This window comes from Oncorhynchus mykiss, chromosome 12 (assembly GCF_057628025.1).
Source record: "Oncorhynchus mykiss isolate SJ-2025 chromosome 12, ASM5762802v1, whole genome shotgun sequence".
Lineage (NCBI taxonomy): Eukaryota > Metazoa > Chordata > Actinopteri > Salmoniformes > Salmonidae > Oncorhynchus > Oncorhynchus mykiss.
In genome coordinates this window covers 34,443,946-34,471,407 of record NC_143033.1, presented here as the reverse complement: position 1 = coordinate 34,471,407, position 27,462 = coordinate 34,443,946, and the positions used below count along the sequence as shown (strand labels likewise).

General features: G+C 44.4%; 1 protein-coding gene across 5 annotated transcripts in view; it reads left to right on the top strand.

Moving 5' to 3' along the window:
* The first annotated feature begins 7,450 nt into the window (after nt 1-7,450).
* The window catches only part of LOC110537478 (vacuole membrane protein 1), a 73,140-nt gene continuing 53,128 nt past the window's right edge, over nt 7,451-27,462 (top strand). For 2 of the 5 annotated variants that reach the window (XM_090192305.1, XM_036937419.2), the window contains exon 1: nt 7,956-8,219. In XM_090192305.1, coding sequence (XP_090048431.1) covers nt 8,121-8,219 — 99 coding nt within the window. In that variant the 5' untranslated portion in view covers nt 7,956-8,120. Of the gene's footprint in view, nt 8,220-8,991; nt 9,695-27,462 lie in introns of those variants that run through there. The other 3 variants (XM_090192302.1, XM_090192303.1, XR_002475633.3) reach the window with 2 other exon arrangements.

Sequence of the window (27,462 nt, the reverse complement as noted above, 5' to 3'; positions counted from 1 at the left end):
GCATGCCCTATTTACCACCTGCCCTATTTATCGCATGCCCTATTTACCGCCTGCCCTATTTACCACCTGCCCTATTTATTGCCGGCCCTATTTACCACCTGCCCTATTTACCGCATGCACTAATTACCACCGGCCCTATTTACCACCGGCCCTATTTACCACCGGCCCTATTTACCACCGGCCCTATTTATCGCATGCCCTATTTACCACCACCTGCCCTATTTATCGCATGCCCTATTTACCACCAGCCCTATTTACCACCTGCCCTATTTACCACCAGCCCTATTTACCACCGGCCCTATTTACCACCTGCCCTATTTACTACCGGCCCTATTTACCACCGGCGCTATTTACCACCGGCCCTATTTACCACCTGCCCTATTTACCACCGGCCCTATTTACCACCGGCCCTATTTACCGCCGGCCCTATTTATCGCCGGCCCTATTTATCGCATGCCCTATTTACCACCGGCCCTATTTACCGCATGCCCTATTTACCGCATGCCCTATTTACCACCTGCCCTATTTATCACATGCCCTATTTACCACCTGCCCTATTTACCGCATGCCCTATTTACCACCTGCCCTATTTACCGCATGCCCTATTTACCGCATGCCCTATTTACCACCTGCCCTATTTATCGCATGCCCTATTTACCACCTGCCCTATTTACCGCATGCCCTATTTACCACCTGCACTATTTACCGCATGCCCTATTTACCACCTGCCCTACTTACCGCACGCCCTATTTACCGCATGCCCTATTTACCACCTGCCCTATTTATTGCATGCCCTATTTACCACCTGCCCTATTTACCGCATGCCCTATTTACCACCTGCCCTATTTACCGCATGCCCTATTTAGCCGCATGCCCTATTTACCCCCTGCCCTATTTATCGCATGCCCTATTTATTGCATGCCCTATTTATCGCATGCCCTATTTACCACCTGCCCTATTTACCATCGGCCCAATTTACCACCTGCCCTATTTACCACCAGCCCAATTTACCACCGGCCCTATTTACCACCGGCCCTATTTATCGCATGCCCTATTTATCGCATGCCCTATTTACCACCTGCCCTATTTACCGCATGCCCTATTTACCACCTGCCCTGTTTACCGCATGCCCTATTTACCGCCTGCCCTATTTACCGCATGCCCTATTTACCACCTGCCCTATTTATCGCATGCCCTATTTACCACCTGCCCTATTTATCGCATGCCCTATTTACCACCAGCCCTATTTACCACCTGCCCTATTTACCACCGGCCCTATTTACCACCGGCCCTATTTACCACCGGCCCTATTTACCACCTACCCTATTTACTACCGGCCCTATTTACCACCGGCCCTATTTACCACCGGCCCTATTTACCACCGGCCCTATTTACCGCCGGCCCTATTTACCACCGGCCCTATTTATCGCATGCCCTATTTACCGCATGCCCTATTTACCGCATGCCCTATTTACCACCTGCCCTGTTTATCGCATGCCCTATTTACCACCTGCCCTATTTACCGCATGCTCTATTTACCACCTGCCCTATTTACCGCATGCCCTATTTACCGCATGCCCTATTTACCGCATGCCCTATTTACCCCCTGCCCTATTTATCGCATGCCCTATTTATTGCATGCCCTATTTATCGAATGCCCTATTTACCACCGGCCCTATTTACCACCTGCCCTATTTACCACCGGCCCTATTTACCACCTGCCCTATTTACCACCAGCCCTATTTACCACCGGCCCTATTTACCACCGGCCCTATTTATCGCATGCCCTATTTATCGCATGCCCTATTTATCGCATGCCCTATTTACCACCGGCCCTATTTACCACCTGCCCTATTTATCGCATGCCCTATTTATTGCATGCCCTATTTACCACCTGCCCTATTTATCGCATGCCCTATTTATCGCATGCCCTATTTACCACCTGCTCTATTTATCGCATGCCCTATTTACCACCGGCCCTATTTACCACCTGCCATATTTACCACCGGCCCTATTTACCACCGGCCCTATTTACCACCTGCCCTATTTACCACCGGCCCTATTTACCACCGGCCCTATTTACCATCGGCCCTATTTATCGCATGCCCTATTTACCACCGGCCCTATTTACCGCATGCCCTATTTACCGCATGCCCTATTTACCACCTGCCCTATTTATCGCATGCCCTATTTACCACCTGCCCTATTTATCGCATGCCCTATTTACCACCTGCCCTGTTTACCGCATGCCCTGTTTACCGCATGCCCTATTTACCGCATGCCCTATTTACCGCATGCCCTATTTACCACCTGCCCTATTTATCGCATGCCCTATTTACCACCTGCCCTATTTACCCCATGCCCTATTTACCACCTGCACTATTTACCACCTGCCCTATTTACCGCATGCCCTATTTACCACCTGCCCTATTTACCGCATGCCCTATTTACCGCATGCCCTATTTACCACCTGCCCTATTTATCGCATGCCCTATTTACCACCTGCCCTATTTACCGCATGCCCTATTTAACACCTGCCCTATTTACCACATGCCCTATTTACTGCATGCCCTATTTACCACCTGCCCTATTTATCGCATGCCCTATTTACCACCGACCCTATTTACCACCGGCCCTATTTAACACCTTCCCTATTTACCACCGGCCCTATTTACCACCGGCCCTATTTACCACCGGCCCTATTTAACACCTGCCCTATTCACCACCTGCCCTATTTACCACCTGCCCTATTTACCGCATGCCCTATTTACCACCTGCCCTATTTACCACATGCCCTATTTACTGCATGCCCTATTTACCACCTGCCCTATTTATCGCATGCCCTATTTACCACCGACCCTATTTACCACCGGCCCTATTTACCGCCTGCCCTATTTACCACCGGCCCTATTTACCACCGGCCCTATTTACCACCGGCCCTATTTAACACCTGCCCTATTCACCACCGGCCCTATTTACCACCTGCCCTATTCACCACCGGCCCTATTTACCACCTGCCCTATTTACCGCATGCCCTATTTATCGCATGCCCTATTTACCACCGGCCCTATTTATCGCATGCCCTATTTACCACCTGCCCTATTTATTGCATGCCCTATTTATCGCATGCCCTATTTACCACCTGCCCTATTTATCGCATGCCCTATTTACCACCTGCCCTATTTATCGCATGCCCTATTTACCACCTGCCCTATTTATCGCATGCCCTATTTACCGCCTGCCCTATTTACCACCTGCCCTATTTATTGCCGGCCCTATTTACCACCTGCCCTATTTACCGCATGCACTAATTACCACCGGCCCTATTTACCACCGGCCCTATTTACCACCGGCCCTATTTACCACCGGCCCTATTTATCGCATGCCCTATTTACCACCACCTGCCCTATTTATCGCATGCCCTATTTACCACCAGCCCTATTTACCACCTGCCCTATTTACCACCAGCCCTATTTACCACCGGCCCTATTTACCACCTGCCCTATTTACTACCGGCCCTATTTACCACCGGCGCTATTTACCACCGGCCCTATTTACCACCTGCCCTATTTACCACCGGCCCTATTTACCACCGGCCCTATTTACCGCCGGCCCTATTTATCGCCGGCCCTATTTATCGCATGCCCTATTTACCACCGGCCCTATTTACCGCATGCCCTATTTACCGCATGCCCTATTTACCACCTGCCCTATTTATCACATGCCCTATTTACCACCTGCCCTATTTACCGCATGCCCTATTTACCACCTGCCCTATTTACCGCATGCCCTATTTACCGCATGCCCTATTTACCACCTGCCCTATTTATCGCATGCCCTATTTACCACCTGCCCTATTTACCGCATGCCCTATTTACCACCTGCACTATTTACCGCATGCCCTATTTACCACCTGCCCTACTTACCGCACGCCCTATTTACCGCATGCCCTATTTACCACCTGCCCTATTTATTGCATGCCCTATTTACCACCTGCCCTATTTACCGCATGCCCTATTTACCACCTGCCCTATTTACCGCATGCCCTATTTAGCCGCATGCCCTATTTACCCCCTGCCCTATTTATCGCATGCCCTATTTATTGCATGCCCTATTTATCGCATGCCCTATTTACCACCTGCCCTATTTACCACCTGCCCTATTTACCACCTGCCCTATTTACCACCAGCCCTATTTACCACCGGCCCTATTTACCACCTGCCCTATTTACTACCGGCCCTATTTACCACCGGCGCTATTTACCACCGGCCCTATTTACCACCTGCCCTATTTACCACCGGCCCTATTTACCACCGGCCCTATTTACCGCCGGCCCTATTTATCGCCGGCCCTATTTATCGCATGCCCTATTTACCACCGGCCCTATTTACCGCATGCCCTATTTACCGCATGCCCTATTTACCACCTGCCCTATTTATCACATGCCCTATTTACCACCTGCCCTATTTACCGCATGCCCTATTTACCACCTGCCCTATTTACCGCATGCCCTATTTACCGCATGCCCTATTTACCACCTGCCCTATTTATCGCATGCCCTATTTACCACCTGCCCTATTTACCGCATGCCCTATTTACCACCTGCACTATTTACCGCATGCCCTATTTACCACCTGCCCTACTTACCGCACGCCCTATTTACCGCATGCCCTATTTACCACCTGCCCTATTTATTGCATGCCCTATTTACCACCTGCCCTATTTACCGCATGCCCTATTTACCACCTGCCCTATTTACCGCATGCCCTATTTAGCCGCATGCCCTATTTACCCCCTGCCCTATTTATCGCATGCCCTATTTATTGCATGCCCTATTTATCGCATGCCCTATTTACCACCTGCCCTATTTACCATCGGCCCAATTTACCACCTGCCCTATTTACCACCAGCCCAATTTACCACCGGCCCTATTTACCACCGGCCCTATTTATCGCATGCCCTATTTATCGCATGCCCTATTTACCACCTGCCCTATTTACCGCATGCCCTATTTACCACCTGCCCTGTTTACCGCATGCCCTATTTACCGCCTGCCCTATTTACCGCATGCCCTATTTACCACCTGCCGTATTTATCGCATGCCCTATTTACCACCTGCCCTATTTATCGCATGCCCTATTTACCACCAGCCCTATTTACCACCTGCCCTATTTACCACCGGCCCTATTTACCACCGGCCCTATTTACCACCGGCCCTATTTACCACCTACCCTATTTACTACCGGCCCTATTTACCACCGGCCCTATTTACCACCGGCCCTATTTACCACCGGCCCTATTTACCGCCGGCCCTATTTACCACCGGCCCTATTTATCGCATGCCCTATTTACCGCATGCCCTATTTACCGCATGCCCTATTTACCACCTGCCCTGTTTATCGCATGCCCTATTTACCACCTGCCCTATTTACCGCATGCTCTATTTACCACCTGCCCTATTTACCGCATGCCCTATTTACCGCATGCCCTATTTACCGCATGCCCTATTTACCCCCTGCCCTATTTATCGCATGCCCTATTTATTGCATGCCCTATTTATCGAATGCCCTATTTACCACCGGCCCTATTTACCACCTGCCCTATTTACCACCGGCCCTATTTACCACCTGCCCTATTTACCACCAGCCCTATTTACCACCGGCCCTATTTACCACCGGCCCTATTTATCGCATGCCCTATTTATCGCATGCCCTATTTATCGCATGCCCTATTTACCACCGGCCCTATTTACCACCTGCCCTATTTATCGCATGCCCTATTTATTGCATGCCCTATTTACCACCTGCCCTATTTATCGCATGCCCTATTTATCGCATGCCCTATTTACCACCTGCTCTATTTATCGCATGCCCTATTTACCACCGGCCCTATTTACCACCTGCCATATTTACCACCGGCCCTATTTACCACCGGCCCTATTTACCACCTGCCCTATTTACCACCGGCCCTATTTACCACCGGCCCTATTTACCATCGGCCCTATTTATCGCATGCCCTATTTACCACCGGCCCTATTTACCGCATGCCCTATTTACCGCATGCCCTATTTACCACCTGCCCTATTTATCGCATGCCCTATTTACCACCTGCCCTATTTATCGCATGCCCTATTTACCACCTGCCCTGTTTACCGCATGCCCTGTTTACCGCATGCCCTATTTACCGCATGCCCTATTTACCGCATGCCCTATTTACCACCTGCCCTATTTATCGCATGCCCTATTTACCACCTGCCCTATTTACCCCATGCCCTATTTACCACCTGCACTATTTACCACCTGCCCTATTTACCGCATGCCCTATTTACCACCTGCCCTATTTACCGCATGCCCTATTTACCGCATGCCCTATTTACCACCTGCCCTATTTATCGCATGCCCTATTTACCACCTGCCCTATTTACCGCATGCCCTATTTAACACCTGCCCTATTTACCACATGCCCTATTTACTGCATGCCCTATTTACCACCTGCCCTATTTATCGCATGCCCTATTTACCACCGACCCTATTTACCACCGGCCCTATTTAACACCTTCCCTATTTACCACCGGCCCTATTTACCACCGGCCCTATTTACCACCGGCCCTATTTAACACCTGCCCTATTCACCACCTGCCCTATTTACCACCTGCCCTATTTACCGCATGCCCTATTTACCACCTGCCCTATTTACCACATGCCCTATTTACTGCATGCCCTATTTACCACCTGCCCTATTTATCGCATGCCCTATTTACCACCGACCCTATTTACCACCGGCCCTATTTACCACCTGCCCTATTTACCACCGGCCCTATTTACCACCGGCCCTATTTACCACCGGCCCTATTTAACACCTGCCCTATTCACCACCGGCCCTATTTACCACCTGCCCTATTCACCACCGGCCCTATTTACCACCTGCCCTATTTACCGCATGCCCTATTTACCACATGCCCTATTTACCACATTCCCTATTTAATCAGTACATTAGCTGTACCACATGAACAGCTAAAGTACTGATTACACACACACAGATCTTACCAAATGAACAGCTAATATACCACAGTAAAAGTGTCTCCAGAGACCCAGACAGAATTGCTTTAAAACTGTAGCACCAAATATATTATAGTCCATGTTAAACTCCTAAACTCTAGTCCTAATGTGTTACGTCATTAATTCTTGGTAACCCTGAAAACAATTGGACATGGCTGGCACTTCCCACCCAGACTTTTTAATAGGCCATGAGAGACGCTGCTGGTGCTTATCATGTATATATTTTTTTCCTGTGTTCACTTGGGTTTTCTGGGAAATGAGTTCGGTGCCAAAAAAACTCCACAGTGTTCCCGTAATCTACAACATCACTGGCTCTTCCTGAAAACAACCCGTTTGCCCATGCTCGAGGTGGTGTTTGGTCTATATAGTGTACTATCAATGGAGTGAGGGATGGAGGGAGAGATGGGTGGGGGAAGAGAGAGAGTTGTGCAAGAGCTGACTTCCTTGTAGAAGAACAATTATTCTGCTCTTCTTTTTGTCTGTGTTGTTCTGAATCTGAACACTCCTACCCTATGGGCTTGTCCTCTAAAACTCTCAACAGCAGGCACTAACTGATATTCTCTCACTTTTGCTCTCTCTGCCTCTCTTTCTCTCTCTCACTTGCCCTCTCTCACCATCTCTGACCCTCTCTCCCTCCTTCACTCTCTCATTTGCCGTCTCTCACCTTCTCTGCCCCTCTCTCCCTCCCTCACTCTCTCATTTGCCGTCTCTCACCCTCTCTGCCCCTCTCTATCTCCCTCACTCTCTCATTTGCCGTCTCTCACCCTCTCTGCCCCTCTCCCTCCCTCACTCTCTCTCTCTCACCCTCTCTCCACTGCTCCCCCTCTCTTTCTGTGGCGCACTTTCACTTTCTGCCTTGTTTACCTTCTCTCACTCTTGGCCCTCCCTCCTTTCTCTAGAACAGAGTAGGGTGCACACAGTGCACACGCTCAACCTCCTACTGTCTCTCCTACTTCGTTTTTCTCTCACTCTGCCTGAGTCTCCCATGGCTGACTGTCTCTCTGTCTTCAGTGAAGCTGGCGCTGTCTCTCTGTCTGTGTGTCTGTCCCCTGTGTGCAGCACATGTTGAAGAGCTTCATGTGGTGTGCCTACTGGGCAGGCTTGGGTAACCTGTCCTCTGTGGGACTGGGGACTGGCATGCACACCTTCCTCCTGTACCTGGTAAGAACTCTCATTTACCATGCAACTACACATTTCCACAATGGTCAGAGATAGCCTCAGAACACTGTTATATACCATGCAAATGCATTTCATATTCAAATAGAGAGAGCCGTACGACAATTTCATACCATAGAAATGCCTGCTGAGGCTCAGATTGCAGCTAGCCTATAAACACTTTCATATACCATCCAAATCCTCGTTACTTCTCAGGTTGAAATATCCTGTTTGTATGATGTTACTTAGTCAGTCCCACTGCGTATGTCTGTCTCAGACTCGGTATTGATGTTTTGTGAGTTACTGCTAAGAGAGTTGTAATAGGAAGTTGGAACATCGCTAAAAGTTCAAGGAGATTCCCTGTGTCTCAGAGGGTAGTGTGTGTTTTTGTGTGCATGCGTGCTGGCGTGCATCACTGCATGCATTTGTGTGTTAGGTGTGTGCGTGTGTGTGTAGAACACTGTGTTGTTAAGTTTCCCTCAGTGAATAGGCACACACTGTGGCGGAAAGGCGGGTAGCAGTAGTGTTTTGACAGGCAGTCCAAGAAATAATGAGCGCACTCAATGACCCCGCTGACTGAGTGCATGCAAGGATAGCCAACCTCTTACCTCCCTTTTTCTCTTTTTCTTATCGCTCTCTTTTTTCTTTCTCTGTCCCTCCCTCCCATTTATTTCTCTTTCCACCTCTGCTCTCCCTCTCTTTTCTCTCTCTCTCTCTCTTTCTCTCTTTTCTCTTTCATTCCACCCTCTTCACTCCCTCCTCTCCCTGTTTTGAGCAGCAGTGCGGAGCGGAAAAATGGGGGCTGGCTGGCTCAAGATCTGGGCTCCCAAACATCTGGTAGTCTTTACATTTGTTCTGAGAGCATTATTAACACTTAGCCACCCATCTGTCATTTGGGAGCAGCGCAGTCACAGTCCCATTGCATCGCCCAGTGGAGCTGAACTGGAAACTGTCCTCCATTCTGTGTCATGGAGAGCACACTCAAATGTCATTTGAGACATTTTTTATATTCAAATTTTTGTTGGGTGACCTGACTTACTTTCCAAGACGCCTGTCTGTTTCAAAGGAGGACGTCGCCATCTTATGGCCTTATTGATGGATCAGTAGATTTTCAGTGCTGTTTGAGGAATCCGTTCAAGTTTCCTGCTTTTGAATGTGGAGCTGATTGAGACAGCTGGATTGATGGGGGCTGTTGCAGGGGCTGAATTGAGTCATTGTGAGTTTGTGCTCCCCTACCCACAGAGGCCTCAGTAGAACCATAGATGTATGGTTAGAACACTGCTCCTTCTCTAATCTATCTTGTCCATGTTCACTTCTACAGGAAATGCTCACTACTACAGGAAACCATATGAATGTTTGTAATGATTTTTGCAATGTTTGATGGTTGCAGCGACTTGTTTATAGAAATGTTTGTGGTCATACGCACATCCTTAAAAATGTAGGTGCTGGGCTAATAAAGAATACTTGTAAAGAACCGGAAAGCTCGCACACTGTTTATGCTTCCCCAATTCACCGCTTTCTTGTCAACGTGACTTGTTTCCTCTTTCTAGATACGGTCCTTCTTCTTCACAATGGTTGATGCAGCTTTCCTGCTTGGGTTGAGGGGGTTCACTGTGAACCCATGCCCCTTACCTTCTGTGAGCAGTAGATGGCGACATTTGTCAGTGAATGTGAGTCAGACGCTGCATGCAATGTATGTAGCTGTACTGGCCATGTTCGAGAGGATCAAAACTGTAATGTATCATGGGTAAATTGTGACTGATTGATCTACAAATAATAATGAGTAGGTATTTATGATGCAAGGTACATTGCAGATCACTCAGTCGACAGTCGCCTGCACTGTTGGCTGCGATGTTAAACAAGCTCACCCAGCAAACCAAAATTGGTTAGGTCATGCAAATGTACTCATAACACATAAACTGTCCCGTTGATGATAATTCTAGAATGTTTGTATAAAACATTTGCCTAATGTTGCAAGAATGTTCCTCAAACAAATGTCATCTGTTCTTCAAAGGTTCCCAGAATGTTTCATTAGGGTGTGGGAACAGTCTGGTGAGAATATTGTGGGCACATCACAAAAGATATGTTTCCGAAACACAAAAACTGTCCAGTTGTGCAGATGATTCTACAATATTTATTTAGGGTGCAAAAAACACCTGATGTCACACGGATGTTCCCAGAATAACATTTAGTCTGTTCTTTAGAGGTGCCAATAATGTTTCATTAGGCTGTGGGAACATTGTGTGTGTATGATGAGAGAGGTTCCCAAAACACAAAATATGCTCAGTTGTGATGACATTCCTATAATGTAAGAATGTTGTCAGAACACCTGGTCTAACTTCTTTAAAGGTTCCAGGAATATTATATTAATTCATGGGAGTTGTCTGGGATGTTGCACGAATATTCCCACAGAACATTCCCACAATGTTCCACAATTTACAGATAAGTCATGACGTTCATAGCCTATTTATTTTAGGTTTGACATATTCAATATACATTTTATCTTGTCTTGGAGGTCCTCAGAAACATGTCAAGACCATTTAGAAAATTATAGATTTAATTTTTACCTTATATTACCACAACATTCTCAGCATGCAAATGTGTAGCTCCTTAAAGCAGATTGGAATACATCCTCATTATATTTCTCTCCACGTTTAATGGACGTCCAGGGGGTTTTTCCTAGCCACCGTGCTTCTACACCTGCATTGCTTGCTGTTTGGGGTTTTAGGCTGGTTTTCTGTTCAGCACTTTGAGATATCAGCTGATGTACGAAGGGCTATATAAATAAATTTGATTTGATTTTTGATTCACATTTGAAGGTGATATAGAGACACATGGCATTTTAATTCATAGGACATTTGAACAGCATTTAATCATACAAACACAACTATATTTTTTTACACTTCAAAAGTTGACAATCTGCTTGGTTTGGTTCACATGCCAGGTTTTTTTTTATCCTCTGCACCACCAGGAATGCTCTTGTTTTTTTCACTATATAGCCATGGCAGTATGAAATCAGGAATTCCATGCATCCTTTTTTGTCTTCTTAGACATATCTGACCCGGGGAAATAATGGTAACTGGGTTATTCACCCATCCTCTTTATATGCTGCGTACATCTGGGCTCATATTTACAAGGTATCCAAGACTACGAGTGCTGATCTTGGATCACTTTTGCTTTTCAGATCATGAAAAATGATTTAACCTTTATTTAACTAGGCAAGTCAGTTAAGAACAAATTCTTATTTACAATGACGGCCTACACCGGCCAAACCCGGACGACGCTAGGCCAATTGGGCGCCTTATGGGACTCCCTATCACGGCCAGTTGTGATACAGCCTGGAATCGAACCAGGGTGTCTGTAGTGATGCCTCAAGCACTGAGGCGTCACTACAGACCACTGTGCCACTCGGGAGCAGCGGTCCGGAGTGAAAAATAAGACGGGACAATATTAAGCTTTTCAAAGTAGGACTTCCATTGGGTGTGTTTTTTATAGTTGAACAGTTTTATTTAAATTCTGCATTTCTGACTGGATTTATAAATCTGGACGAAATAAAGACATTCTTTATTTTTGGTTGATTATGTCTGAGCCTCATTCCCCCCACCTTAAACATATATATATATATATATATATATATATATATATATATATATATATATATTTATTTTTTTACAGAAACATGGTTAAGGAATTGGTGGGATTGAACCTGAAATCTTCAACTCTACAGTCAGATCATTAATCCTCTGCATTACCAGGCGATAACAATGCTATTGTGTTTTTTTGACCATATTCGACCCCCAAATCAGGACAAAATGTTCCCATCCTCTTCATATACTGTGTACTAGTAATACTGTGTACTAGTAACACTGTATTTTAAGTGTAAAAAATATGTTTGTGTTTGTATAATGAAATTAAAATGGCAAGTGTGTCTATATCACCTTCTAGTGGGCCTATAATACAGTCCTCAAATGCAAATTGCCATTAAATCTGGAGAGAAACATAATGTGGATGTGTTCCAATTTGCATTCTTATGCTTTGAAGAGCTACACATTTGCATGCTGAGAATGTTGTGGTAATATTAGGACAAACTTAAATATAACATTTTCAAAATGTTCTTGAATTGTTCTAAGGATTTCCAAGACAAGGTAAAATGAACATCAATGGAATATTATGTTAAACCTAAAACAGATATGCTATGAACGTCATAACTGACTTATTTGGAAATTGTGGAACATTACGCAACATTGTGGGAATGTTCTGTGCAACCTTTACAAATATCACAATAATATTATTTCAACATGTCCTGTGCAACTTCAACATTTTTAATAAAGTCATCACAACTGAGCATATTTTGTGTTTTGGGAACCTATAATGCATTCGGAAAGTATTCAGACCCCTTGACTATTTCCAAATTTTTGTTACGTAACAGCCTTATTCTAAAATGGATTAAATAAATAAAATCATTGATCTACACACAATACCCCATAATGACAAAACAAATACCTTATTTAAATAAGTATTCAGACCCTTTGATATGAGACTTGAAATTGAGCTCAGGTGCATCCTCTTTACATTGATCATCCTTGAGATGTTTCTACAAGTTGATTGGAGTCCACCTGTGGTAAATTGATTGGACATGATTTGGAAAGGCTCACACCTGTCTATATAAGGTCCCACAGTTGACATTACCAAGCAGAAACCAAGCCATGAGGTCGAAGGAATTGTGTGTAGTGCTCCGAGACAGGATTTGTGTCGAGGCACAGATCTGGGGAAGAGTACCAAAAAAGAATGGGAGAAACTCCCCAAATACAGGTGTGCCAAGCTTGAAGCGTCATACTCAAGAAGACTTGATACTGTAGTCACTCCAAACGATGCTTCAACAAATTACTGAGTAAAGGGTCTGAAACTTATGTAAATGTGATATTTCAGTTTTAGTATTTAATTATTTATTTTTTTGCAAAAATGTCAAAAAAACTGTTTTTGCTTTGTCATTATGGGGTTTTGTGTGTAGATTGATGAGGGGAAAAAACGATTTAGCCCATTTTAGAATCTGAATACTTTCCGAATGCACTGTATCTCTTGTAATGTATCCACACTGTTCCCACAACCTAATAAAATGTTCTGGGAACCTTTAAAGAACTCTGAAAGGCTGTGACGTCAACATTCTTGCAACATCAAAGCAATGTTTTTTGCACCCTGATATAAAGATTATCTGAATGTCAGTACAACTGGACAGTTTTTTAGTGTTTTGGGAACACTAAAAAAATAAAAAACACAACCTAAAACATTCTGGGAACCTTTTAAAGAACAGATTAAATGTGTTCTTGGAATGTTTTTGCAACATCAGGTGAATGTTTTTTTTGCACTTTAAAAGAAACATTGTAGAATCATCCGAATAACTGAACCATTTTTGTGTTTTGGGACATATATTTTGTGATGTCCCCACAATGTTTCCACCAGACTGTTTCCACAACCTAATGAAACATTCTGCAAACTTTTTAAAGAACATCAGGCGAATGTTTTAAACAAACATTGTAAAATCATCAGCACAACTGGACAATTTTTGTGTTATGAGAATATTTGCTGCAACCTATCAAATGTTGTAGGAACTTTCACAGAACCAATTTTGGTTTGCTGGGAAAACATTACTGGTACATTGTCTTATTACCTGAACACTTTTGGGGAATGTTCTGTGGTGGTTGTTACAGATGTGTCCACAACATTTTATTGAATGTTAGCAGAAAATTTTAAACACTAAGTAGAATTTAATGGGAATCCTAGCTAATGTCCTGGAAAGGTTCCCAGTTTGCTGGGCATTCTCTCCTTTAGGAGGTAATGCTGCGTTCACATGCTATTGGAAACTTGGGCCTAAAATTTATGAAAGTTATTTGCATAAAGCTTCATATTGGTTGATTATGATACTTTCAAGTGGGATACTCAGAGCTCATGTTTCTACGAGTTTATAAGTATGACAATTCGGAGTTTCCTAGTTCCGACTAGCACGTGAATGCAGCATAAGACCATTGGAGTTATAGCATTCCTATAGGAAGTCACTGAGAGGTCATCAACCAGAGCTTCCTGTGGACATAAAGGGCTCTGCTTATGAGGCGTCCTGTGACTGAGTGTCATCATGTGACACATTCATTCACTACTCTGGTGTCAGCAAGCATGTGACTATTTCACTACATGAGTATTGTCATGTGACTTTCACTTCCTTTGTCTGACATAGTGGAGTGAGATATATATGTGTGTGTGTGTTATAGAAGGTTGTCTTTTTTAGTGACTTTAGTCATCACTGTCTGAAATGTACAGAATGTTGCATTCTCCTGAACACTGCTGATTCCATATATTCGGGTAGTATGTAATACCATCAGCACCCAGCATAGGGAGGTAGAGTCAATCCTGACTGACTCACTCGGACAGTGAAGTGGATGGAGACTCCTGCTCACTGACATTGGCAATTGCTGCACTTGTCTCCTTTTGTGTTTGTGTCACAGTGAGACTGGGAGAGAATGAGTATACACTACCATTCAAAATATTGGGGTCGCTTAGAAATGTCTTTGTTTTCCATGAATACATACATGAAATGAGTCGCAAAATGAATAGGAAATATAGTCAAGACGCTGACAAGGTTATAAATAATGTTTGTCAATTGAATTAACAATTGTGTCCTTCAAACTTTGTTTTCGTCAAAGAATCCTCCATTTGCAGCAATTACAGCCTTGCAGACCTTTTGGCATTCTAGTTGTCAATTTGTTGAGGTAATCTGAAGAGATTTTACCCCATGCTTCCTGAAGCACCTCCCACAAGTTGGATTGGCTTGATGGGCACTTCTTACATACCATACAGTCAAGCTGCTCCCACAACAGCTCAATAGGGATGAGATCCAGTGACTGTGCTGGCCACTCCATTATAAACAGAATACCAGCTGACTGCTTCCCTAAATAGTTTGTGCATAGTTTGGAGCTGTGCTTTGGATCATTGTCCTGTTGTAGGAGGAAACTGGCTCCAATTAAGCGCTGTCCACAGGGTATGGCATGGCGTTGCAAAATGAGTGATCGCCTTCCTTCTTCAAGATCTCTTTTACCCTGTACAAATCTCCCACTTTACCACCATCAAAGCACCCCCAGACCATCACATTGCCTCCACCATGCACTGACAGATGGCGTCAAGCATCTTTTCATTTATTTCTGGATCTCACAAATGTTCTTCTTTGTGATCCGAACACCTCAAACTTAGATTAGTCTGTCCATAACAGTTTTTTCCAATCTTCCTCTGTCCCGTGTCTGTGTTCTTTTGCCCATCTTAATATTTTATTTTTATTGGCCCCTCTGACATATGGCTTTTTCTTTGCAGCGCTGCCTAGAAGGCCAGCATCCCAGAGTCACCTCTTCACTGTTGACTTTGAGACTGGTGTTTTGCGGGTACTATTTAATGAAGCTGCCAATTGAGGACTTGTGAGGCGTCTGTTTCTCAAACTAGAGACACTAATGTACTTGTCCTCTTGCTCAGTTGTGCATCGGGGCCTCCCACTCCTCTTTCTATTCTGGTTAGAGACAGTTTGCACTGTTCTGTGAAGGGAGAAGTATGCAGCGTTGTACGAGATCCTCAGTTTCTTGGCAATTTCTCACAATGGAATAGTCTTCATTACTCAGAACAAGAATAGACTGATGCGTTTCAGAAGAAAGTTCTTTGTGTCTGGCCATTTTGAGCCTGTAATCGAACCCACAAATGCTGATGCTCCAGATAGCTCCAGATACTCAACTAGTCTAAAGAAGGCCAGTTTGATTGCTTTTTTAATCAGGACAACAGTTTTCAGCTGTGCTAACATAATTGCGAAAGGGTTTTCTAGTGATCAATTAGCCTTTTAAAATTATAAACTTGGATTAGCTAACACAACGTGCCATTGGAACACAGGAGTGATGGTTGCTGATAATGGGCCTCTGAACGCCTATGTAGATATTACATTTAAAAAATCTGCCGTTTCCAGCTACAATAGTCATTTACAACATTGTCTACACTGTATTTCTGATCAATTTGATGTTATTTTAATGGACAAAAAAGGCGCATTTCTTTCAAACCTTTTGAACGGTAGTGTACATGGACACGACTGGCTGTTGGAGAAACACACACATGCACACACACACACACACACACACACACCTCTTCTGCCTTCGGTTGGAGTGGACTCATGATTCACCAAGCTGCTTAGAGGGAGAGGGTAACTGCTCTTGAAAACAATAGAGTTGTCAATGCATCTCAAAACCAGAGGGTAGATCCGATTTCAAGGTTAGGCAGAGAGGCTGTGATGACTATAGTTCTCCTAGTGTGTGTATGTGTTTAGTTTCAGCTCAGACACATGACTCAGCACTCCTGCTTCTGGCCCATCTGCTCCGGCAACACAGGCCTTTATTTCCAGCCTGTCTCCTCTTTACCAACACTCTCTACCCCTCCACCCACACAGCGGGCACAGCTCTCACAGCAGGGGCCTGGGGTGGGGTGGGGAGTCTCTGTCTCTCCCTGTGCCAGGCCACGTGAGAAGGGGAGGCAGGGATGAAGGAAGGGGGAGGGTGAGAGTCGCTGTGACTTGCTGAGGCGTGGTTCCCCAATAGCTGGATCTCGGACACAACAGTCTCCACTCCCAGGGGCTTTAGGTTCCAGAATACACACATCCTACAGACAGATCTACGTCTTTGTACTATACCTGAGCCCATCAGCAACTACGATGATGATGATGATGAAGACTATGAGGGATTGCCCTCTCGTCACAGCATCCAGAGCAGTTTTTGTGTGTGTTTGTGATGTCCTCCTAAATCATGGAAGATTCTGTTGTGTGTTTTCTAGTGTCAACCACGGACGATGTGTCAGTATACCATTTAAATCTAGTTTTAATGGGCCTGGAATGGATGACTGAGACTTGGGGAAATCTAGGCGAAGCTGTAAATAGTTTTGATGAGAGCTCATTTGAGTCATCCACCATTAAATTGCATTCAGTAATGGCTGTTGTCATTAAGTAATTATGGGCAGCTTAGAAAATTGCTGTGATTAACAGTAAATCAACAGCAACAATGTATTCAAAAAACCGTTATATTCCAAGTCTAACACATTTGTGTTTGGATAAACGCAACCAGGCCAGGGTAGTCCCAATCCCACCCACCCTCTCGCCGTTATTTCTGAGACTAGTCCTTTTTGTGTATGTGTGTGTTTGGGGGGGGGGTCATTCCACCAATTGGGTGCCTTGTGAGTAGTGTAACTTGATTTCACCTCATTTTAACAATCTGTCATGAAGAGCACGTGTTCAACTTCATAAAAACAAGTTTTCCCATCTCGATGTTAAATTTAAAAAATACTGTAGTAATACTATTAAATGCCAAATAAAGTAACAGGGTTGACGATTTCATCTTTAAACAGCCATAAATCCCCATATGACAGGGGGAATAAAAGTTTGTTGTGTGCAACAGGGAGGGGCAATTTTTAAAGTAGCTTCACAAAAAATAAATAATTGTTAAAACATTTCTAGCCTGTCTGTCTGTGGCTTACATGTTATGTTTGACCCGTTCACTTTTCCAACACAAAACACCAGAACATGGCCAAAAGGAGTAAAACTCGCTTTTACACTATGGTTAGACTGTTCGATGTCTAATATTTCTTTAGAACATCTCATTTTTTTAAAGAATAGTTTCACCACATTAAAATGAGAGTTCAGGGTTGACCTGAACATGAGGGACAGAATCACTAATCACATGAAATCAATATTAATTTCCAGAAATGACTTTGTTGAAGCAAAAAAAATAACTGAGGTGTTATAATGATGGGGAAACTTGGAGACATTTTGGGATTAAGTGGATTCAAATCTTCCTGGAAGTCACCGAGGGTGCACAAAGGGACATGTCAAAATGCTGCGCTAGGGGCACTTTATTCAATTATCCATGTGGTCTATATTAAAGGGCACTTCAATTACAGCAAGCTTTGGTGCACAATTTCTACTTATCAAAGGGACGCAAAAGGCACTCATTTCGTGGGAACGACCTGTGTGTGCGCGCTCTTTATGACTATCACCATAATGGCAGCTAAACCTCCAGAAAATGCTATCAGTACATGGGATAATAAAAACACTTGTTTTGTAGCTTGTCTAAGCAGTGTGATTTACCATCGTCTTATCTTTCAGAAGTAACCCAATGGATTGGCTAACTAAAGGATACATTCTGTAGTTTTCTATATCCAGCCTCGCGTAGGATTGTCTAAATTACACGTTGTCGAAAGGTTTGCATAGCATATACAGATTTCCCCTGAAATTAAGTTTTACTGTTGGTAATTATGATGACCAACACAGCTGAAATGAACGACAACTGTCTCAGATCACGCCAACCAAGATCTGCAGTATCTTTCCACTCAGTTGTATCAGTGCTGGACTATTGTCTAGTTAAGCCTGGTGTACAATACGCAATTTGTGCCCTGATTTAGCTCCCCAAACAAGTTTTTGAGATCGGAGGCAAAATCTCCAGGGGGTCAGAGACGCAATCTGAGGACTACCGATCCCGTCCAGACGTCCCAAAATTGTCAAACATGTTTGATTTTATCGGCACAATCTGCAATGCTCTTGTAGTGTGAGATATGCAACGACAACATTTGAGAACGGTGATCAGCAATAGCCAATGAGAGCTCGCCAGAGAAGAAGCCAGTGAGATTACGTTTTATCTCATCGACCCAGAATGTGTGTAGACTCTCGAACAGGAGCGACGACTACATTTGTACTTGCCGAAGTGTCACATCGTTACAGCTCTGACAAGCTCTTTACACACAATGTTATTCAATTCAAAATGTATTGGTAAGGTATTTCACCTCTGTATGGCAAACGTGGATATCTGACTGAAAACGTTTGATGCTGCTTTGAGCCACAGCTCGTTCTAGCTATCTAATCACATCCTTGTTTTTGTGAGACAGCGTGGTATCGAGAATCCTCATGACCAAGTGAAGAATCTTGTAGTGTGTGACCCCCTGTCTGTGCCACATCGTTTAGTGTGCACACCACTACGTTGGCAAGACAAAAAACGTCAGGAAAGACGGTCGTTTTAATGGGAGAGGCTCAGCGACGTTAGGATTTTAAAAGTTGTGTAGTGTCTGCTCGGCATTACAAGTTTTGATGACTATGTACGCAGTTATTCACATTCATCCAGAGAAACAAAGTTCACATGACCAGACTCCATTACAACCACACTGACACTTCCTGTGAAACACACACACGCACGCACATACACACACACACACCAGTTGTTGTCCAGTCCCAGAGACTCAGTGTAACTTAAGGCAGTGCAGTAGTGGTGTCGCTCTGTGGCTGACAAGTTATCTGTACATACCTGCCTATAGTCAGGGCAGGGGCCAGGTGGCTGACCGCTGGCCAACCCTCCAAACACGTCAGAACACAGTGCAACACGATAGAGCCCCTTTACACAGCCCCTGGATCTTTGTGTCAGTGAGCTGTGAGTCACGGCCCTGTGTCTGCTATCTGCCGGCTCACTGAAACCACATCTTAGTAGTGGATGAGTGGCGGGGGGGGGGGGGGGTTAATTAAATAGGAGTGGGAGGGCTACACAGACACACACATACTTGTGGTGGAGGGGGAGTGCTCTGACAGGTGCGTGTCTGTGTGTGTGTGAGCGCGCGCACGTTTGCATGCTTACTCTCCGTGTCAAAGGTGGCAGAGGAAACCTGTGGCTGTCCATCTATTTTCTGGTGTCAGAACTGGTGCTTTGTTTGTTGCCTTTGTGCTGTAGTGACACACCAAGATCATGTTCAAACCCCTTTGTAAACCTTCCTGTCACCTGACTTCACAATCATTTTCAATGTCACTTCATCCATTGGCACATTTGAAATAGATCTTTAGTTCAATTCAAATGGATCTAAGTCAATTTGAAGCAATTGGCCTACTGTATTTATTTTGAGCTGCGTAGTAGTGGGCTTTATAGAACTGAATCTGGTCTTTGATCCGAACCTACTAAAAAGCTGCATTAGTTACGGCATTATAAAACTGACATGACTGTGCTGGTCTGATCAGGCGTTTCACGCCCCCGGAGGTGGTGGCAGTTTCAGGGTTAATGTGTGCCACAGCTGCTCTGGGGGCTATTGTCCAACCAAACGGTAGTAAGCCTCAATGGAAAACCGGGCACAAAAGCGTGTGTGTTTCTGAAGGGCGTAAACAAGAGGCACAAATGTCTTCATTCATCTGTTCATTCATTCATTCATTCATTGCTGCTCAGCACAGGTTGGCTTGTTTTGGCTGGTTTGTAGCTTGTTCTTTAGATGTTTGGGGCTGCTGGTGAACGATGCAGGTACGATCAAAGTGACATTGGACTAGCGCACTTGCAGTCTTTTGGGTGTCTAGCTTGAGTCTGCTGCTTGGGAAAACATCTTGTGACTTACTCCTATAGACCCAAGTGGCATGCCAGAGAGATGAGTAAATAAGAACACTAGTTTAGTGTGTGTGTGTGTTTTAGAACTGCTGAATCACACTCGCAACAATTTCAATCTCACAACTCAGTCATCTGAGGCATGTGGCTGAGTATGTCTACCAGCCTCTCCTTAACTGGACAGAGAAGGAACAGGAGCATTGTTAACACCAAACACAACAGCCTCTCACTGTGAAAGAAAGCCACACAGCCAGTCCCCCTCAGAGGAAAGAAGCCATGCTAGACCAGAGTGGGGTTCGTCAGTGTGTAACCCTTCTGGAATGGCAGAATCACGGCTACCACAGGAGGCCAAACCCAACCAGACCAGACCTGATAGTTTGAACCAACCAGAGGAGCTGAGAAAATCCTAGCACAGGCAGTAGTTCATTTGGTTAGCATGAATCTGGGATGGTCTTAAACTGCATGGAAATGCGGAATTCTACAGAAGTGGTGTAAATTGCTGTCCCCCCCCCAAAAAAGACTTAATTCAATCCAATTCAATAACCAACATATTGTTAATTAATATAGTACGAAGTCATCACCTATTTCTATTGAGGGTTGGCTGTCCCAAACCCTGACTTCATGTTTGAAAATAAAGCAATTTCTTTATACTATTATTAACATCTTGTTGTTCTATATTATTACATTAATTAGACAAGTAGACTGTATTTCAATGGTTTTATTTCTTTTTAAACATATTTCTCAAAAAATATGCTGTCCCACCTTTTGTCACTACCAAAACACACATTAAATTAAAAATACTGTATATATTTTTGATTTAACCTTTATTTAACTAGAAAAGTCAGTTAAGAACAAATTCTTATTTACAATGACGGCCTACACCGGCCAAAGCCGGACAACGCTGGGCCAATTGTGCACTACCCTATGGGACTCCCAATCACAGACGGTTGTCATACAGCCTGGATTCGAACGGTCTAAGCACTGAGATGCAGTACCTTAGACCGCTGCGCCACTCGGGACCCCTAATATGAATGTGTCTTAAGTCACACCCCTACCAATATCACCAGGTGATGGGATTGGTGGGACTGTACTCAAGTTTGCTCTACATAAGTTTCTTACAATTGAAGAAAGGGCCCATGGATTCTTGATCTAATGACCTCGTGGTCTCAACTCACTGGTTCTGGGGGTGGATCTTGGGACCAATGTCGTGGTATAAATCTTGGTCTTGTCTCCTGGATATAACCTTAATCGTTGGTTTACAAGCTGCCACCCCCGTGCTTCACAGTTGGGATGGTGTTCTTCGGCTTGCAAGCCTCCCGCTTTTTCCTCCATAACAATGGTCATTATGGCCAAGCAGTTCTATTTTTGTTTCAGACCAGACGACATTTCTCCAAAAAGTACGATCTTTGTCCCCATGTGCAGTTGCAAACCGTAGTCTGGATTTTTTTTATGGTGGTTTTGGAACAGTGGCTTCTTCCTTGCTGAGCCTTTCAGGTCATGTCGACATAGGACTCCTTTTACTGTGGATATATTTTTGTTCCTGTTTTCTCCAGCATCTTCACAAGGTCCTTTGCTGTTGTTCTAGGATTGATTTGCGTTTTTCGCACCACAGCGTGGTCCCATGGTGTTTATACTTGCATACTATTGTTTGTACAGATGAACCTGGTACCTTCGGGCGTTTGGAAATTGCTCCCAAGGATGAACCAGATTTGTGGAGGTCTACAATTTATTTTCTGAGGTCCTGGCTGATTTCTTTTGATTTTCCCATGATGTCAAGACAAGAAGCACTGAGTTTGAAGGTAGGCCTTGAAATACATCCACATATAACGTATAACTCCAATTAACTCAAATGATGTCAATTAGCCTATAAGAAGCTTCTAAAGCCATGACATCATTTTCTGTAATTTTCCAAGCTGTTCAAAGGCACAGTCAACTTAGTGTATGTAAACTTCTGACCCACTGGAATTGTGATACAGTGAATTATAAGTGAAATAATCTGTCTGTAAACAATTGTTGGAAAAATTACTTGTGTCATGCACAAAGTAGATGGCCTGTCCGACTTGCCAAAACTATAGTTTGTTAACAAGAAATTTGTGGAGTGGTTGAAAAACGCGTTTTTATGACTCCATCCTAAGTGTATGTAAACTTCCGACTTCAACTGTAGGTCTATAACAGTTTGGGTCTAGAGTCTCTCCTCCTTTGAAGAGGGGGATGAACGTGGCAGCTTTCCAATCTTTGGGGATCTCAGACGATACGAAAGAGAAGTTGAATAGGCTTGTAATAGGGGTTGCAACAATTTCGGCGGATAATTTTAGGGAGGGTCCAGATTGTCGAGCCCAGCTGATTTGTAGGGATCCAGATTTTGTAGCTCTTTCAGAACATCAGCTGTCTGGATTTGGGTGAAGGAGAAAACGAGGGGGGGGGGGGGGGCAAGGCCAGCCAGATGGAAAGCAAGGCCAGCTGTAGAGAAATGCTTTTTGAAATGATCGATTATCGTAGATTTATCGGTGGTGACAGTTTCCTAGCCTCAGTGTAGAGGGCAGCTGGGAGGAGGTGCTCTTATTCTCCATGGATTTTACAGTGTCCCAAAACTTTTTGGAATTTGTGCTACAGGATGCAAATGTCTGTTGAAAGCTAGCCTTAGCTTTACTAACTGACTGAGTATGTTGGTTCCTGACTTCCCTGAAAAGTTGCATATCGCAGGGGCTATTTGATGCTAATGCAGAATGCCACAGGATGTTTTTGTGCTAGTCAAGTCTGGGGTGAACCATGGGCTATATCTGTTCTTAGTTCTACATTTTTTGAGTGGGGAATGCTTATTTAAGATGGAGAGGAAAGCACTTTTTAAATAGTAACCAGGCATCCTCGACTGATGGGATGAGGTCAATATCCTTCCAGAATACCCGCACTGGGTCAATTAGAAAGGCCTGCTCGCTGAAGTGTTTTAGCGAGCGGTTGACAGTGATGACGGGTGGTCGTTTGACCGCGGACCCATTACGCACACAGGCAATGAGGCAATTAACGCTGAGATCCTGGTTGAAGACAGCAGAGGTGTATTTAGAGGGCAAGTTGGTCAGGATGATATCTATGAAGGTGCCCATGGTTACGGATTTAGGGTTGTACCTGGTAGGTTCCTTGATAATTTGTGTGAGATTGAGGGTATGTAGTTTAGATTGTAAGACAGCCGGGGTGTTCAGTTTAGGTCACTTAACAGTACGAACTCTGAAGATAGATGGGGGGCAATCAATTCACATATGGTGTCCAGGGCACAGCTGGGGGCTGAAGGGGATCTATAACAAGCGGCAACAGTGAGAGACTTATTTCTGGAAAGGTGGATTTTTAAAAGTAGAAGCTTGAATTGTTTGGGCACAGACCTGGATAAGTATGACAGAACTCTGCAGGCTATCTCTACAGTAGATTACAACTCCACCGCCTTCTTGTGGCAAAAGGTCACACATATTGCTGATATGATTGCACACTTTGGTATTTCACCCAATAGATATGGGAGTTTATCAAAATTTGGATTTGTTTTCAAATTATCTGTGGGTCTGTGTAATCTGAGGGAAATATGTGTCTCTAATATGGTCATACATTTGGAAGGAGGTTAGGAAATGCATCTCAGTTTCCACCTCATTTTGTGAGAAGTGTGCACATAGCCTGTCTTCTCTTGAGAGCCAGGTCTGCCTTTCTCAATAGCAAAGCTATACTCAGTGAATCTGTACATAGCTTTCAAAGCTTTCCTTAATTTCGTGTCAGTCACAGTGGTCCGGAATTCTGCCACTGTGTACAGTCTGTTTAAGGCCAAATAGCTAGTCTGCCTATTTTTATTTGTTAATTATATCCAATGTGTCAAGTCATTATTTTTTTGTTTTCTTATGATATGGTCAAATTGTGTTGTTGTCCTGGGGCTCTGTGGGGTCTGTTTGTGTTCGTGAACAGAGCCCCAGGACCAGCTAGCTTAGGGGACTCCAGTTTCAGGTGATGGATTTGTTATGGAAAGTTTGGGAATTGCTTCCTTTTGGTGGTTGTAGAATTTTGAATAGCTCTGTATTTTGATAATTAGCGGGTATCGGCCTAATTCTGCTCTGCGTGCATTTGGTAAAAAGCCAATTTGACATTTGCTCAGTACATTGTTTTCGCTGAGGAGATATGAGTCTGCTGTTAATGATAATGCAGAGGATTTTCTCAAGGTTGCTGTTGACGCATATCCCACGGTAGTTATTGGGGTAAAATTTGTCTCCAACTTTGTAGATTGGGGTGATCAGTCCTTGGTTCCATATATTAGGGAAGATGCCAGAGCTAATGTTAGAGTTTAAGTATAGCCAATTGGAATTTGCGGACTGTATATTTTATCATTCCATTTAGGATAATATCAACACCACAGGCCTTTTTGGGTTGGAGGGTTTGTATTTTGTCCAGTAGTTCATTCAATGTAATTGGTGAATCCAGTGAGTTCTGGACTATTAATAGTTGATTCGAAGATTTCTATTTGGTCATGTATATGTTTTTGCAGTTCTCTCTCTGTCTCTGTCTCTGTCTCTGTCTCTGTCTCTCTCTGTCTCTCTCTCTCACTCTCTCTCTCTCTGTGGGGGGTTAGAGATTAAATGTGGAGGCTGGTGTCATTACGACTTGGGGGGTGGTGACGGGGTAGAGATGCGTGGATGGGACTCAGATGAGGTAATGTGGCCAGCCGACATGGATAAATCACTGAGCCCATCCCTCCCTCAGACCCCACCCCCATTCCCTCTTCCTCCCCACACCCCAACCCCTCTTCCTTCCCACACCCCAACCCCTCTCACCACAGGATCTCACCCATCCCTGGGAGGCCTACTGTGTGTGTGTGTGTGTGTGTGTGTGTGTGTGTGTGTGTGTGTGTGTGTGTGTGTGTGTGTGTGTGTGTGTGTGTGTGTGTGTGTTTGTGTGAATACATCTCTTAACCATTCCACACCTCTCCCACACTGTTCCCAAACCCCAGCCAGCCCTCCTGCTGACATCCTACCACTATGGTCTCTGTAAAGTTGTGCAGCTTTAGAGTTGAAATGGGACACGACAAGCATGAGGGAAGCCCAGTTTGGCTCCCATGCATGTGTCCCCTACTACAGCAGCCAGCAGTATCCCAGTGAGTTGTATTATGAGAAGTGGTTGTGGAAATGACCATGAATGGGCTGTGACTAATGTGTTACCCTGGCCCCTGACCAGACAACAGAAACCTGCAGATGACCGTGCTGCTTTTGGGGGTTATGGTTAGGTTACAGTCAGTTAACGGTCAGCCCTTTAGGGGTCTGCGCTCTGGTTTGGGATTGAATTGTTGCTACGCTGTTGGCACTTGGCACCATAGTAGCCCACAAGCCAGTTCCACTGTTGGCACCATAGCCCACAAGCCAAGGGCAAGCCAATATGTTGCCAAAGTGGGCACACTCACTGACTGCATTGATTGCTTGGTCACTCTGTTGGCACCGAAGCCACAAGCCAGGCCCTGGCCAGTATTTTGCCTAAGTGAGCACACTGCACTGTGCCATGCGTCTTGTTGTTTGAAGTCCAAGTGGAAAGGACTGGCTCTGAGTCTGAGTGAGTCCCTACTTTGTGTTCTTCTGTACCTGGTCTGTTTCTCTGGAGGCTCAGGACACTTGCCAATACTTTTATGACACATATTTAAGAGTAAGATGTCAGGGTTGAAAGTCTGGTTGTAAGTTTCTTGGCAGAATGAGTGAGTGATTATCGTTTCCTGTCATAATGTGCCTGTCATTTGCTATAGACAGCTCTTGGCAGCTCTAGAACATGGTGGAATATAACAGTGGAATACTGTTTGAGTATTCAATAGGACAAGTGCGATGACAGACAGTTGACAAACCCGTGGCGGTGGATGTGTGGGTTAGGCCTTATTTAGCAGTAGAGGAACATACTGACTGGCCCTTTTCTCAATGTCAGTCCTTTACCCCCAGACTTTCACTTCTTCCTTCTGTGGGTTCTACATGGCACACTGTGTTCCACTGCAGCAAATAGTGGAACCCAACTTTACCACTGTCAGGCTATGGGTCTTGGTCAAAGGCAGGAAATAGGGTGCCATTTGCAGGGGTTAAAGTTCTCCGTCACTGTGACAGATTTTTGTCATACAGATTTTGGAGAGGTCGTTTAAAAATCTGCAATTAAACTATCTGGGGGATGCGTGAGGGGGGGGTTTGGAGATGACAGCCTAAGGCTTGTCTGTTCTACTAAATATATTCTCAAGTAATTAATTTTCTCTGTTACGTTGTGTGCACTGAACTAACATGCATGATTGTTGCTGAAAATGATGTTCAGGGAAGGGAATGAAATAGTCTATAATGTGCACCACAGCAGGGCTCAACTCAGACAGAGGTGTGTAGGGTACTGTAGCTGCTGGCAAAGTCATTCAAAGCCTGTACTTTATCACTCAGGATGTAACTTTCCAGTGCTACTATTTTTGCAATGTAATGTTGTTATTAAAACAAAATCAGACCGCCCCATAGTAGAATAGTTGACCTATTTACCTCATCGGATTGTTGTTGTGTGTTCTATGCGAGAGTAATATTCCTCTCGAGATGCATTCAAGTTGGGAGAGCCATAGGGGGGAAAAATGTATTCTGACAAGCAGTCTACGCAGAACATTTCTAAATGCAATCGCGGGAAAACACTTTGGAAAGCAGTTGTGGCAAATGTATTTTGAAAGGAGTTTTGGCCTTTGCGGTGGCGTGTATATATGGATGCTGCCCATAGCAAGGTAAGTCAGTGAGCATTTGGCCTCCCTTAATAAAAAAAAATATCTAAAATAATAGCCAATCAGCATTGAGCTAAACTGAGTGAGCTCAACTGTGAATGGTCCT